The sequence below is a fragment of the Macrobrachium nipponense genome, chromosome 23 (assembly GCF_015104395.2).
Source record: "Macrobrachium nipponense isolate FS-2020 chromosome 23, ASM1510439v2, whole genome shotgun sequence".
Taxonomy (NCBI): domain Eukaryota; kingdom Metazoa; phylum Arthropoda; class Malacostraca; order Decapoda; family Palaemonidae; genus Macrobrachium; species Macrobrachium nipponense.
In genome coordinates this window covers 30,468,288-30,484,438 of record NC_061090.1, presented here as the reverse complement: position 1 = coordinate 30,484,438, position 16,151 = coordinate 30,468,288, and the positions used below count along the sequence as shown (strand labels likewise).

The 16,151-nt window shown below is 37.0% G+C and overlaps 1 protein-coding gene and 1 long non-coding RNA gene across 9 annotated transcripts; one reads left to right on the top strand and one right to left on the bottom strand.

Annotated features, from left to right (window-relative positions):
* LOC135199997 (circumsporozoite protein-like) lies at nt 1–7,341 on the top strand. 8 transcript variants are annotated; one of them, XM_064228211.1, is made up of 11 exons: nt 3–177; nt 214–285; nt 1,372–1,494; nt 1,594–1,740; nt 2,957–3,004; nt 3,256–3,297; nt 3,623–3,664; nt 3,985–4,026; nt 4,878–4,931; nt 6,352–6,393; nt 6,858–7,341. In XM_064228211.1, the coding sequence occupies exons 1-11, from the start codon at nt 105–107 to the stop codon at nt 6,869–6,871; spliced, it is 699 nt and encodes a 232-aa protein (XP_064084281.1). In that variant the 5' UTR covers nt 3–104; the 3' UTR covers nt 6,872–7,341. The 8 variants fall into 8 exon arrangements, with proteins under 8 accessions (XP_064084274.1, XP_064084281.1, XP_064084315.1 ...); XM_064228245.1 differs by having other exon boundaries at nt 4–177; nt 214–261; XM_064228204.1 differs by having other exon boundaries at nt 1–261.
* Nucleotides 7,077–14,136, bottom strand: LOC135200031 (uncharacterized). The gene is made up of 2 exons (XR_010311186.1): nt 13,966–14,136; nt 7,077–7,976 (listed from the first exon to the last, which is right to left on the bottom strand). It is a non-coding gene; the product is annotated as an uncharacterized LOC135200031 (long non-coding RNA).
* Nucleotides 14,137–16,151: the final 2,015 nt, after the last annotated feature.

Below are 16,151 nucleotides of genomic sequence, written 5' to 3'. Positions count from 1 at the left end.
TAGGCAGGCTATAAAGGCAAACAACAAGTCGACAGGTGCTCAGTCGAGCTTGTACCCTTGTAGACACCCAGTGAGACTCTGAAGAATCCTACTCCTTCTCCATCATGGCTCAAAACCTACTTCAGCTCCTAACAGCACTGTTCCTCTGCTTCAACCTTGCCTCTGGCCAATTGGGAGGCGACTTAGGTGGCAACCCGGGAGGCAACCCGGGAGGCAACCCGGGAGGCAACCTGGGAGGCAACCCGGGAGGCAACTTGGGAGGTAACCCGGGAGGCAACTTTGGAGGTAACTTTGGTGGCCACTTTGGAGGTCTGTTTGCTTTAGGAACTATGGCTTTTTTGGTGACTTACTTTCGTCTTCTTCCATGCTCTAAGAGGTGGTGCTGTCTACAGGGTGCTTGATGAACAAAAGGGCTTCATGGGTCACATTTCTCACTCAACTATTTTCACTTTGTTCCCTTTGTCTTGGCTGTTGTACTTCTTAAACTTGGTCTTGTTACTCTTGTCACTGCTCATTTAAGATGGGATCGTTCAGCCATCCTATTAATAAAATAACAATAATAATAACCTTTGGCAATATTTAATTTCTTTCTTTCTCCAACTTCTACACAAACTATGGTAGCAGTTAGGTAAGATTAACCTGGTCTTATGCCATCAAAGGCAGCTCAGAAGTTGGGTAAGGTCTGGCGTGGAGGTTTTGGACTATGCTCAGCGAATTGAGATTTCTCTATCACTAATTTTTCCATTCAATCAGGTGACTGTTTCTATTCTGACTCACTCAAGCTAGAGTTGAGGTGTTTAAAGGTACTTTTATAGGATAATTAATTAGTACTAATTTGAAAGTGACAGGGCAATCGATGAAAGAAAAGGCTTTCTTTCCCTCCTTTGGCAGTTCACCTCCAGTTATTCAAGAAACTAAAAGTGGCAGCTTAATGACACCAAAGCCTTTTGTAGTCATAACAAAAAGTGTTGTCAAAAGTACTGAAACCATAGTACTAATGACCCAAGTTTGAATAACAGTACTGACACCTAGTGGCGTTTAGTGCTGATGATGACTGGCTCAAATTATCTTGGCCTTATGTCAACATAGGCCCTTATTTAAATGTGCCTAGAAGTTTGGCAAGTTGTGGACCTCTAGACTAATCCTAGCATCCAGACATACTGATGTTAATTGTTGTAGTATATAGTAGCAACTCTTAATGTTGTTCATAAGTGGCACTGTGTTGTCTACCCAGTCATCTTCATTACATCGATATGTTCCCCTGTTGGTAGTTAGTGGCGCTCAAGGACTTTGCCTTCTTACTTGGATTACTCATTTTACAAAAGTAAATTATTATTGTCGAAACTAATATGCATCTCTTTCCCTTGACAGGGTGCACATACAATGATGAATGGCACGCCATTGGCACTAATTTTGCGGCCCAACTTAGCACTGGTGGCCCACCGGAAGGCAATGCAGTTCACTATCTGTGCACTGGGACTGGACTGATCATGCGTATGTTGACGGTCTTGCTTAATTTCATTGGATTTATTTTCTTTGCAATTTTGACGTCTTAAATGTAATCACTTTCACAAATTTTATACATTATTCCAGTTGGATGTGCCCTTCCCTCTACATCTGGAAATCCCGAGGAGAGTGCCGTTTCCTTCCCAATTGGAAGTAAACGGTTCTTTGGTTGCGATGAGTATGAGTGTACAGATGAACTCGGATGGGTCTCAACAGGAGTGACGGCCGAGTCTTGTAAGTCATTACATACTGTCTGACTTTACTTATTGTGTTAAATACTTTAAATTTCACATCCGAAATTAGGAAGGAGTCGGAAAAGTGTGCATTGCAGCTATTCAAGATTAAGCCAGCCTCTTGGATAGGGTTTCTGGGACATCAAGGAGTGTTCAGAGTAGTAGGTACGTAGGAAAGAATACTGTAATACACAACTGACTCTGCACTAGTGGCACAATGAAATGCATTTTACGCGAATGGCAAATGATGCACAAAATACCAGAGGAGAGTGCAGCCTTGTCCTGCTGGACTGAGCATTTTGAAGGTTTGCCAAATGCAGATTAATGGACACCTAAGAATGATTGTACAAAGAGCTGAATAATCAAAAGGAACAAGATTTGATGAAATCAGCAATTTCATGCCTTCTTCAGGTGACAAGTGTGGATGACTTTAGTGAGTAGAATTTGCATAGTTTAGGTAAAGATTCCAAAAGAATTGACATGGAATTATCATTCTTTTGAGTTGAGTAAAAAGTTATAATGAGGAGAGTAATACACATATGAACACAACATTACTTGGTTTTACCAGAAATGCAAATGGAAACATTTTAATTGAGAAAAGGAGAAGCTTGGTTTGACCAGAGATACAACTGAGCAGACTAAATCGTGCCAGAAATTGCAGATGAAATTGACTGTCCCAGTGAAAGCATAAGAAACAGATTTCTTAAATTTGGAGTGATGAAGACGTTAAAAAAAAAAACCAATTCAGAGTATAGTAACTGGAAAAGTTTCTTTCCAACTATTTAAAATGACATACATGTATATCCAGAAGAATGCACAGTGAAGGCTGTCGATTCAAATAATAAAAGCTGTAATTGTCTCACCTTTACGGCTACTAGTTCCTTGTCATCAACTGATACGAGAGGGGTTACACATACTGTATACTAGATTCAAACCTTTGGGATTTTAATTTGGCCAGCCAAAGAAGAGGCTTAGTTTTTGTAGTTTAGTCTTAAATTAAATTACCTCTAAGCAAACTAGTAAGCTTCTTTTTCAGCAAAGGTTTCTTATCTCAGCTGGAGATATCATGAGGGTTCATTGTTTTGTGTTGAAAGTCACTTGAATCATTTTTTCACAAAGCCTACCGTTCTTGTTGTCAGTGGGCAAGACAGCTCCTGCCCTCACATGTCCAGTCATGTTTAAGACAAAAGTGTGACTGCTTTTTCTTTTTCCAACAGGCATTACAAACCCCCCACTTGAAACGACAACAGCTGGTGAAAACGGTGGTGAGTATAATTCAGTTGCATAAACAATTTCCTTATTTTTATCTTCATGTTATTTTTTTTAAATGAACTGAATCTTAATACGTACTAGTATATCCAGACCCACACTGTATTATTTGGTAAAAACCATGGGATTGTAGTTTCTTGATAAAAACAATCATGAGCTTGTAATTTCCTGAAGCAAATGGTGGCACTTCAAGCTAAAGATTTAAGCTCCTTTTTTGTAATGATTATTTTGTTCTTAATTCAACTAGATTCTACAGTCGGTGGTGGATCAACAACCTCTGATAATGAAGGCAAGTAGCCCATTTTTCCTTTTAAGTTTTAAAACATCTTGTTACAATATCAAACTGGTGACAGATGAATCTTCAGATCATAGTTGCTTCACAATAGGCAGCCCTCTTGACTATTTCTATCCTCTTATTTTCTTTTCTTTGATGAACTGAATCTTAATATATTCCACATCCACACTGTATTATTTAGTAAAAACCATGGGATGGGATTGTGGTTTCTTAATAAAAACAATCGTGGGATTGTAATTTCCTGAAGCAAATGGTGGCACTTCAAGCTAATGATTTAAGGTCCTCTTTTGTAATGATTATTTTTTCTTAATCCAACTAGATTCTACAGTCGGTGGTGGATCAACAACCTCTGATAATGTAGGCAAGTAGCCCATTTTTCCTTTTAAGTTTTAAAACATCTTGTTACAATATCAAACTGGTGACAGATGAATCTACAGATCATAGTTGCTTCATAATAGGCAGCCCTCTTGACTATTTCTATCTTCTTATTTTCTTTTCTTTGATGAACTGAATCTTAACATATTCCACATCCACACTGTATTATTTAGTAAAAACCATGGGATTGTGGTTTCTTAATAAAAACAATCGTGGGATTGTAATTTCCTGAAGCAAATGGTGGCACTTCAAGCTAATGATTTAAGGTCCTCTTTTGTAATGATTATTTTTTCTTAATCCAACTAGATTCTACAGTCGGTGGTGGATCAACAACCTCTGATAATGAAGGCAAGTAGCCTCTTTTTTCCTTTTAAATTTTAAAACATCTTGTTAAAATATCAAACTGTTTGCTAGAGAAAACGATTGGCAGTTCAACTCTTAACAAATATTCGAATACTTTACTTGTAATTTTCTAGTTCATACTTATAACATATATTTGGATACATCTACATGAAAAAATGGAAAGTTATAGAAAGGTGGTTGTCCAGATTGACGGACTATTCCAGAAGGCTGAAGTAAGATTTTAGCTAGTTTACGTGGAAGATCAAGAAGAAGGTGATAAACAACAATTTTGGGTTAATTAGAATAAGAAAAATTCTATTCAAGAAAATTGGAACAGAAGGAAGATTCAAGAAAAATATCAGGAAAATCCATCGGAAGTTCCATCACAACTTTCTGGTGGCCCAGAATGACAGATTGCAGGAAAAGAACATAGATTTCAAGAACACAAGAAGTAACTCACTTTTATCTTTACATATGGCTGACGATCATCAATTGAAAAGGGAGAGATTACATATATACTAATTGAAAAGGGAGAGATAACATATATACTAAGTCCAAACCTGTGGTGATTTTAATTTAGCCCACCACAGACTGGCTGCATACTGTTCTTCCTGTAGTTTGGTCTTCAAAAAAATTACAATTTCTCTTGACAAATCTGTAAACCTCAATCATGTGTTAGGAGGAATTGCTGTGTAAAAGTGAAAGTGATGTCTATTTGAACAATTAGTTTGTAAAACTTAATTTTCTTATCTTTTTAATTGTCAAGTCAGACACTGGGAAGAGATGACATGTCCCTCAGCTCTGATGTCTGGTTAAGTTCACAATCCAAGTGTAACTGCTTTTTTGCATATTTACAGGCACTACAGAAGCCACTACAGAAGCCCCAGCTTCAACAACACCTGATGAAGATGGTGAGTATTATGTCTTACTTGCAAGAACATTTTTCTGTCATAGTCATCATACTCCAGAGTATGATTATATAAGCAGATAGTTATTAAAGAGATTTTAGAAGTTTTCTGTAATAGTCACTATGATTATAAGTAGTACTAAATATTATACATTACAGATGCATAACAGCACAATAGTGTACAAACTCATCTGCCATCTGAAGATAAGGCAGTCTTCGGTTATCAGTGGACTTGTTAATGGCGATCCGATTTTGTGGAGGTTGTCAAGCACCATAAAATCGGAGATTTATGGCGCCATAACGCGCTGAGTTCTGGTTATCGGTGTCATAAGGCGTCGATAATAAAGATATGGCGCCGGTTATCGGCACCATAAGTGCTATAAATTGCAGAGTTTCGGTTAATGGCAGTTTTCACTTATCGGCACCCTACCGAGAACGGAACCCCTGCTACAACCAATCTCTGCCCAACCTTTATATGACACCACCCTACTTACAAACATTCAGATATTTATATGACACCACCCTACTTGCAAACATTCAGATACAAACAAACAAGATCACAAATTAAAATTGCATTCAGAGCACTCCCCTTTGCCATCTGCAAGTTCAAATTTTGTTTTGTGCATATTCTGTACATACAGTATACTGTATACTGTATGTACAGTATAGAGCCCCCTTATTTGCGGGGACGACTACCAGACTGGCCCCCTGCGAATAGCTACCTAAATTCCATATCTAAATATGCTTAGAACTGCCTATTTTGATAGTTAAAACATAAAAAACTCTAAAAATCCTTATATCTGAGTATTTTAATAGTTTAATCACAAAAAACTGCATTTAGTCACAAAAATTATATCAAAATAGTCATTTGTGAATATTTCTATGTGAAAAATACTGTGAATAGGCGAATAATGGGTATACATATACAGTATATAGTAAAATCTGTATATAAGCGAGTCTGTGAATAGCGGCGGGTCGATTGTATATACTGACTTTGTATCACGCTGTACTTAAATATGCATGAAGAGTACAGTAACCAACTTACAAACAATTCAACATACAGCCATCCGGAGCTTAACTCGTTTGTAAGCAGGGTGGTGTCTATACATATTCAAATTCCTTCATGGTACATACTTCGACTAAAAAGAAGTGCATAGCATCACCAACAAATTCCTTGATCTAAAACATTAGAATTATAATTATAGTGCCATTCCATGATAGTATGATTATAGTAATATTAAGGCCTATTTCCAAGAATACCTAATTCAACTCGCATTCCACAATATCTAAATGCCAGACCATAGACTAACCATCATTTTTCTGTTCACAAGTAGGGTAATTCAAATAAGTTGATCTTTAAGATGATTGAAACTAATAAATACAGTTCTTTTTATAAAAAAATAATCTTTTCTTGATTCAACTAGATTCTACAGTCGCTGACGTAACAACAGTCTCTGATAATGAAGGCAAGTAGAATTCTGTTAAATGTTAAAAGGAATTTTAAACTATTTTACAATGGAAACCTCTTCCAATTTATAGAGTTCAATTCTCTAAGATATTTTGTTAATTTTGATACCTTGAATAATGTTTTCATGACTTTTTCTCAAGATCAAACAAATTACATACTAAAATGATTTTCTGGACCACACTGGCAACAAGCATTTGCCTGATTCCAAAATACAGAGAGAGGAGTTGAAAAAACACAATAAACTCGCAGCTGAAGCATTTCATTCTCGTAGACTGAAGTGGCTTTTTAACTGCTTCAGCAGGAAACAAAGTAGAAAATAATAACCAACGATTTCAGGTTAAGAAGAATGTAAGGAACCAACTTTTAAAAGCACTAATAATAAATTTTTACCCATTCTAGATTAAAAGGCGGCCCCCCAATATCTAACAAGTAATAATTTTATCATCTTCACTCTTCCCATAGGAACCACAGTATAAGGAACTGATTCTGTCCTTGTTCACTATCAACTGGGCAGTGAAGAAAATGATGGTTTTTGCAAGATGTTACTGAAAATCCACTGAATTGCTCTACACTTTCCACCTCGTTATGGACTCCGTATACTACAAAGAGCCTTTAAATTGATCTTCCTATTAGCAAATCCGCTCTTATTCACACTTAGTCGGGAAAACGAATGAACATTCGTACTGCTGACTGCGCAATAAGTTTTATTACACAGACTATTTAGAAAAATAACTTAACAGATTACTTTTCATATTGCATACTACTAAGGTTTGAAATGAACTTAGTTCTGTTCATACAAGTACCATGTTATGATAAATAATATCTAATTAGTATATCAATATTCGTATATATATATGGATAAATTAAAATGTCAATAATCATACTGCTATCATACTAGATATTTGCCATTATATTGTTATTCTATCCAATAAATTTGACTAACCAACTATTATTTAATACCCCTCTGATTTTCAACAAGAATTCAAGGGGCGAGGTTCCTAGCAGCATGTGCTACACGCACACACACACACACACATACATTACATGTATTACATTGTGTGTGGTGTGTGATTTGTTCTTCTGCAAGATGTTTTATGTAAATCATTTCTTGAAAGCCTATGGTAAATATGAAGATTTAGAACTACAGTGCAGTAAAGTAAAACAAATTGCATTGAGTTCACTTATGCCTCAAGGAAGTTGGCTGGTAATCTGGATTTGTTCACTGATAGCATACTCTATGTGCCTTCAGCTTAAATTCTGCTAAGTTACTCGGCCATTTGAAAGTTGCAAGGTGCTTGGTCTCAGTTCTTCACCACATTACTGCACTCAGGCAAACCTCAGCCAAGTTCCCCAATCCAACCACTGCAGACCCCGCTCTGCAGTAGTAACCGGCTGTGATAGAGCCAGTGATTTCACATCGCCTTAGGGAAGCGCAAACTCCTGGCATCTGAGTAAGATACAAAGACACTAACCATGATACCACTGGACACTATAGTGAGACATATACGGTGATTTAGTACATGCACAAGCTGGATCTCTTCTTCCTATCATTTTCAATCTTAACGGGGTGAACGTGATATTCTGAAAGTAATAAAATGTTACAAGTTGCAGCATAGCAAAGGACTGTGTTAGTGTTAGTTAAGCTAATCTATGACAAAAATTGGCAATGTGCTCAGTAAGCTGGCAAAGAGCCAGCTTAATCTAATAACAGCAAAGTAATACAATGTATATTCTTCCGCAATACAGTAATAAATCACCTTAAATCATAAGAAGTATATATTTGATGTTAAAAGTTTTTTGGATGCTTGAAATGCCCATGCCCTTACAGGTTTTGAAGACTGTTAACATTTAGCTGGTCTGTTTTGGATGTGAAGTCTGCCTGCAATCTTTCAGAATAAATGCAATTCAGGCTTCATAGTACAGTAAAATATCTTAACTGCAGTGAAAAACTAATTACTGCTATGAAATTGTCAACCTTAACTTAAGAGCATAAAGTACTAAAGACAAGGCAAAGCAGAGGCTGGAATCTGGAGGTTGAAATGGACCACTTAACCAAGGTCGTGTTCCTCTCTTTCCCATGTAAATTTTCAAATGTTTATGCAATAGAGCAATGAAAAACAGTTCTATTGGCATAAATGACATGACTAAAAATGAACTTTGTTGAGAAACTTGAGGCTGCCTCAGTTTTCTTAGGTACCACAGATGGCCACTCCAAGAGAAGCTTGTAGGAAGAATGTAGCCACTACACTGTGAACTTTTCAGGAAACTTAAAATGATTACTCATTGTAATATATTTTAAATAGAAATTAATGTATATAAATTACAATATATTCTTTAAAAATTTTGCGATACCCAGACAAATTTAAATATTTTCTGAACTTGTTCTGGTTGATTTAGTTAAATTTTTACACAACAAGATTCAATAAGTCTTGTGAAATGCTGATGCCTCTGCTAACTGGTCAGAGGTCTCCACAAAGCCTTATACTACCTTCTGATTTCACACCTTACTGCAATTGTGCAATATGGCCCTTTGCTGCCAAAATGCCAGCTTAGTCTTAACCAACCTGCCCTTATTTAGTAAACAACCTTTTCACCTGAGAATAATAAGCTCTTGAAAGTTCACAAAAACAAGTTTCTGTATTAGGTTATCATTTATTTTCAAGAGTGGGTAATGGGTCTAGTATGAATTTCCCACTTACCTTGCAAACCGTTTCTTAAAATGATCTTGTTGGAGTTTGGGACTTATGCCATCAATGGTACATCCAAACCTCATTTTTTGACCTTTTTATAATATCAGTGCTGTTTGGCTAGAGAACAATGGTATATAACTTGGCCTCATGAGAGCCATTAGTTTCGCATCTTCAATAACATCTCCTAGTACATAATCTGTTTGTGTTTTGCAAGTCTTCATTATCCCCCCAAGGTTTGCCTTTTGTCCTAAATTTTGATTACCTGGCATATATTTATTTATACTACAAGCCTCAATGTGAACACCAAGGAGCTGTAATCCGTTAACAGCAACTCGCTGCTGCCTACCTGTAGGAAATCTTGAAGTAATCCTAAAACATGTCCACCCACTCCAAGATTCTGAAGTTTATAAATAGTGCCTTGTGATTTACTACATCGAATGCAGCAAATACTCTGCACTCAAAACCCTTATCAAGGTTCCCTTGCAGTGCATGTCAAGTCTAAAAGGGCATAACTGCTTCCTGTATGCATATAACAATCCAGTACGTACTACTTGTATAATGGCCTTAAAATAAGTTTTTCAGCAACTCTGGACAGCACAGGGAAAATAGATTGGCCTGTAGTTACTGCAGTCTGCAGATATGCCACTCTTTGGAACAGGCACCGTACTACTATAAGCGTGCGCTTGTCCACAAAGATACTACATACATCAACATAAAAATCTACAGAATCTAGTAATCTCGGGAGACAACACACTAGAAACTTTGGTTTTAAGAACAAAGTGAAGAAACCACCAGAATCTTCACCACCCCAGCTATCAAGATTATCCAGAATTTTCTTAACATCCTTGGAATACAACTAGAATGGGGTAGTTTGCAGAAGCTTATAGTCCATTGTTTCTGATTTTTAGTCTTACTCAGGGGGCCCCAGGAGCAAAGCCCCCACCCGCCCAGGTTAGGGCACAGTACCTCCAGTAAGGTTAAGATGGTAAAGTCTGGTTAGGTCAGATGGCATTCTAGGAAATGTAAGGTTTGTTTTTGTCTGCGGAACCTGTTCCCGTCATTCTACAATCGCCAAAATTGTACAAGCTGATCCTTCTAGATATCAGTTTCGAACACAGTAGTACATGGAAAAACTGCAATCATGCAAATTTTGTCCTTATACCATTTTAATATCACTATCTTTTTGGGACACTTCACAGTAACACTGTTGAGTACACACAACTGGGTCGTAGCTAAGAAATAATTCTGAACACTCCTGTGTAATCTCCAAAAGCTGGCATAGAGAGAGATAGTTGTTTCTGGGTGTACACACTCCAGCAACAATAGAAAAGTTTATGCCTTACAAATGGAAACCAATTTGGAAAAAGTCTCCTGTGTATCTCAACCAGCTTAATCTCAGAAACACAAATAACAACTGGGCCCACCTGAAGTCAAAACAGCCTCGTTTCTATCCTGGTTATTCTTTTCACATTATGCATTTGTATAATACCATATTATGACTGATTTTACGCAGTAGTAAGGCATTAACTATGTATTAGAACATTAACTAAATAAACTGATGTTTAAAATTGCAAAACGTAGCTTGAAGAGAATCATCAGTACTTTGGTCAAGTCGTCCAGTTCAGTTTTTCAAGGTTAAGCCTTAACAGGCAATTCATGTTTGTTTTTTCTGTAAGCATCACTTACTTTGCTTTCACTGGGGAGTGTTTCTGACCCAACTTTGCTTTTTAATATGGTTATGTAAGTGGTACCTACTTATGCATGGACAGTAGCACTGTATGACCCCCTGGTAGTTGGAGAACCAAAAGAACAGGGAGGACGATTAGCTATTTCATGAAAAACCCTGGACTCCCTGGTATGATTTCGAAGAGGTGTGACCTTGCTTGATGTTCACCACCTAAGTGTGGTTGCCCCAATGATTGGCCACAGTTCTTTGATTCCTCAAAGGGCTGAAGAAGACTGCAGTAGATTACGGTGCACCGGATATCGAGATACCTCCTCTCCACAGTCACCTCCAATTTACTACATATTTGGATAAACTACAGTGAAATCTAAGACTGGTCTATCCAGCAGAAAAAGCTTGTTCTCAGTCAAAACTTGAAAAGAGAAGAACATAGAGACAGTTTTGCCTTTTCAGGACAAGTTTGTCAACTTGTTTACATTGAATATCAATATAAACAATTTCAATATAAAATGGATAATAAAACACTAAACTCTGCAGACAAGCACATGCAAACCTTAATTAGTTCAAACTCTTCCTGTGCACCTTCCATAATCTCTTAACTACCAGGCTGCATAATCTCTTAACCACTAAGCTAGGCTATAGCCCCAAGAACAACTTTGAAGGAGAAAATTCTGTCTCAGAAAGGCTACTCCCAAAAACCTAGCCTAATCTACACACACTATTTGGATTTAGGGCTATAGAGAAGTGAAAATAGACAACTTATACAAATCAGTAAAATTAGCCAAATTCACCTAAAACAGGTGAATGTCAAGTTACGTTAGGGAAAGTACAACAGGTAAGGAAAACTCCAGCAGGCAGTAAGCAGTGTTGTCCTAGGTTAGGTTAGAATGTATTTCTGTACTGAACTTTTGTTCCTTATTGGAGCACTTACAATCAAAATGAATGTAAAAAACTAAAAATGCAAATCCAAAGATACAAGAAAAATCAATCTCTCCACATACGCTAGGTTTTGTATAGATTATGTAGAATCGCACATGTACTCGACACCTGAAATATAAATATGCAGCAACTGCCTATTAAGATAGTACACAAGCCCTTCATGTGAAAAATTTATTTATTTATTTATAAGAGAAATAAAACAAAGTTTAATCTATTTTACAAAAATACAGAAAAAACACATCACACCAATATTACTACCAACTGAACTTTCACGTAAAACTGAAGACTACAACTGCAGTCTTGTTCCCGCTGGCAGCAACCATCATAACTGCCTTTTGTTTATGCTGATGGTATTAATTTATATATTTATGACATTTACCATCTTAAGTTTATGTTTTTACATTCATCCCCACAGAACTGGTACTAAACACACATAATTTTGCACGTAAAGTGGTAGTTACTGAACCAGATGAACAAAGAAGTCTTCAGTCTTATTTAACATTCCTATCACAAAAAATAGACTCCATGTATATGTATACATAATTGCATAATTTTTCAACCACTAGGCTATAGACTAACAGGCCTAAAAGTACTACCTCAAATCCTAGCCTAACCTTCGCATAGGCTATTTTGATATTGGAGTACAGAGCAGTGAAAATGAACGATAAACAAACCATGTGTATTTAGTTAAATCTACAGGCAAACATCTGGTTTGATTAGGAAAAGCTGGTTAGGACTTTTTCTTTCATTTGAGGTTATTTCTTTTAAGGTAAAAAAGGTAAAGGAAAACTCTAAAAGGCAGTAAGTTGTGGTGTTCTCAGTTAGGTTAGGATGCAACTACGTAATTAACTTTTTTTGTTCCTTAATGGAGCGCTTTCAATCAAAATGAAAGTAAAAATGAAAAAAAGTACATCCAAATCTATCAGAAAAATCAATCTAGCTACAGAATATTTTGCATAGACTATGTTGAATCCATAATACAGCACATATGCTTGACATCTGGAATATGAATATGCAGCAACAGTCTATAATAAGACACAATTGTCCGTAATATGAAAATTGCTTTGGTTTATTTATTCATAGGAGAAATAAAAATGTTTTCCCTGCTTTACGTAAATACTAGAAAACACAGCTTACCAATATAATTACAAACAAAATATCAGTACAAAATGGATAATATGAATATACTAAAGTCTGCGGACATGCATCGCAAACCCTAATTAGGGTAAATGATCGATTGGCCTCCTGGTGACCACCTGAACGGTAGCTCGACCACCTTCAAGAGGAAAGTAGAGGCCTCGAGTTGTTGCTTCAGCGGATGCTGGCTCGTGACTGACGCCTATCCTGGGGGCTGGGTTACAGATAATGTTAAAATGATTTTTTGGTAAGGTGGTCGCGTTATCATCCTGGTGGGGTCGCCAGGAGCCCAATTGATCATTGATCCTAGTTCAAATTCCTTCAGTGGCCATCCCATAGAAATTAATTCAAAGTAGGCCTATCTGTAAAGCTACATAATCGCCTAACTACTAGGTTACGCTAATAGGCTAGGCCTAATTACCCAGCTGGTAGATCTAGGCTACTTATCCGGGGCAGCCTAGACTATGGCAGTTCCAGTTTTTCTATGCAGTTTTACCTACTGAACAAGAATTTTAAGTAATATTTGTTCAGACAACTGTAATTAACACCCCCTGGGCCAGTATTAAACATGGCGAAATACATTGGACGCCCCAATCCCCAGTGGATATCATATCCGCAGTTACGTTCCATGCAGTCCGTGCGGACTGTGTCTGTAGAAATACCGCACGGCTGAAGGAAAGAACAGTCCTAGGGTAGGTTACCAACCCTAACCTAACCTACGCATAGCCTAGTTTTGTGGATTATGGCCTACAGAGCAGTGAAAATAAGCGTTAAGGACCTAAATAAATTCAGTGTATTGAAAGAGTAAATAGCCTAAGCTATATGACAAGTTTAATGGCCTACGCTACATATCTATGCTTGTCTAGGTAGGCCTATTGTAGTAGCTGTGATCATTGTAGCTTAATTGAAAAAAAAACAGCAAGTGAAATAAGCCATAGGTATGCAACAATAAAGTAAGTTTTCACTTACGTAACGAATGGAAGAATAAATTGTAAAACGTAACTGGGCCAGTATTTTTATATTTAAGAACCGTTTTTGGTGCAAGCGAGGAAATACACAAAACTTGACAAGTAGGCCTACTAATGTCACTTTTATGAAATGGAAAAGGACACGAACTTACTTCTTTACTGTAAATTGTCAATAGTAATGGTAAGACTTCGTATTGCTCATCACCTTGCTTATTATTTTTATATCATAAAAAAATGGCCGTCCCATGATGATTTTCGGCAGTAGGGTATTGAAAATGTCACTCCAATGATATGATACCTAAATACTAATTCCTCCACGTTCGCTAATTCCCTTCCATCAAAGGCAAATAACAAATACATGATTAAAACAAGATAAAAATAAATAAAATTATTAATATGAGCCACATATTTATGAATATTATATAGCCTAGTAGAAATAAAAATTCGCGAGAAATAATCTACTACAGAAACATTTAATCTATGCAACCACAAGTCTAATTTTCAGGAAAGTCTTGCAGTAACTCCTAGACCTTAATAGCAAGGTTCATTACATTTTAGACTAACCGTATGGTATTATTTTTTTATATTTTACCAATAATTAATTTGATTCCATAAATAAAGTACATTGTGTGCTGTTACAGTTTAGGTCAAGTTGGCAGTATTTTTCATCATCTGCCATAAAAAAAACCGTTTAAAATGTCAATATTTACCTAACACGGCAACTGAAGACCAGGCGTGACTTTCTTTACGTCTTAAAATATCGTGACACATGGCGACACACTTTAATATCCGATATGAAGATAAATAGACCAATAGATACATGTATTTACATATATCTTACGTTAAAGTTGAAGCAAGCGCATTGAATAATTAATAAAAATTATATACTTCTTCAGTCATAATTAAAGGATTTTATTATGATTTTAAAGAACGTCACCATGATGCTCTCTGTCATCTGTGGTAAGAATTGATGTTGACACTTGTGACAGATCCGAATACTACCTATGTATGTCTTAGGTTAGAAACGCGGGAATAATTTTCTAGACAGTGTATAGTGACGGAAAACATCCATGAAAATGAATGGCAACAACCTTCGCAATGACTTACTGGTACAACGAACTGGTTTTCATTATACTAGTAGTATTTATCAAGAGAGACATTAAACACCTGTCTCTGGAGGTGGTGGCCATTCTAGGTAGCCTATACCTAGTAGGTACTTGCCTATGTCTACTTATTGCTCCTCTTAGAAGGCAAACACTTGTCTTTGTTGATAACGTACGTTGCTATGACACTTAATTATGTCATTTTGTATTTCTACCTCGATGTAACAGCAATTAACGAAGAATTGCTGCTGTGATGTTCATGTGAGTTGCGTCACTATGAAGGCACTAGGCTTATGTAGGTAGCTAGCATGGCATACGTAGGCCTATCGACAGTGGCAGTTGCGGTTTTTCTATTCAGTTTTACCTACTAAACAAGAATTTTATGTAATATTTATTCGGACGACTGTAATTAACCCCCCAGGGGCCAGTACTAAACACGGCGAAATACATTGGACGCCCCAATCACTAGTGGATGTCGTATCCGCGGTTACGTTCCTTGCAGTCCGTGCGGACTGCTTCTGTAGAAATACCATAAGTTTTGATGAAAATATCAAATCTTGCGTTGAGTGACACCATATTCGTGAATGTAAATCCAGGCTAACTGTGCTGTGTAACAGTCAAGTTACGTAAAAGCGCAATTGCTCAGTACTGAGCCTAGGCTAAGGACTGTGTACTATAGGCCTAGGTGTTTTGCACCAGAAGGCTCCACCCCTAAATGAACTTTTTGTAGCTCAATGAAGTAGTTATGAGACGAGTTATAGACAGGAACGAACTAGGCCTATAGTAGTTAAGAACCAGTAGATTCAAACCTTGACTCACGAGGGAACCAAAAGAAACCAACGTACGAGTTGTCCGAGATATGAGCCAGTGCATTCACAGTTTTTTGCTTCAATAAGCGAGCCGAGATTTGAGCTATGAGCCAGCGAGCCTGGTAGACGTCATATCCCAATGTGTCTGCCATTGCCAGCACTGATTTGCCCAAGCCACGCGATCAATCTCATTAAGTTTAAATGGTTGTCTTGCCATGCTCGTGTTTAAATGGTTACCTTGCCATGTAAGCATCTCCGCAGCGTTTTGTAGTGTTTCTCGTTCTGTCTCTGTATATTTAAACATTTCTTAGTTTTCACCTTGGGTTCTAAGAAAGTGGGTGTCAAGACCATTGCTGAGAAGAAGAAAAGGCTGGTTACCTTGGATATGACGCATGAAATCATAGAAAAATACAATCAAGGTGTGTG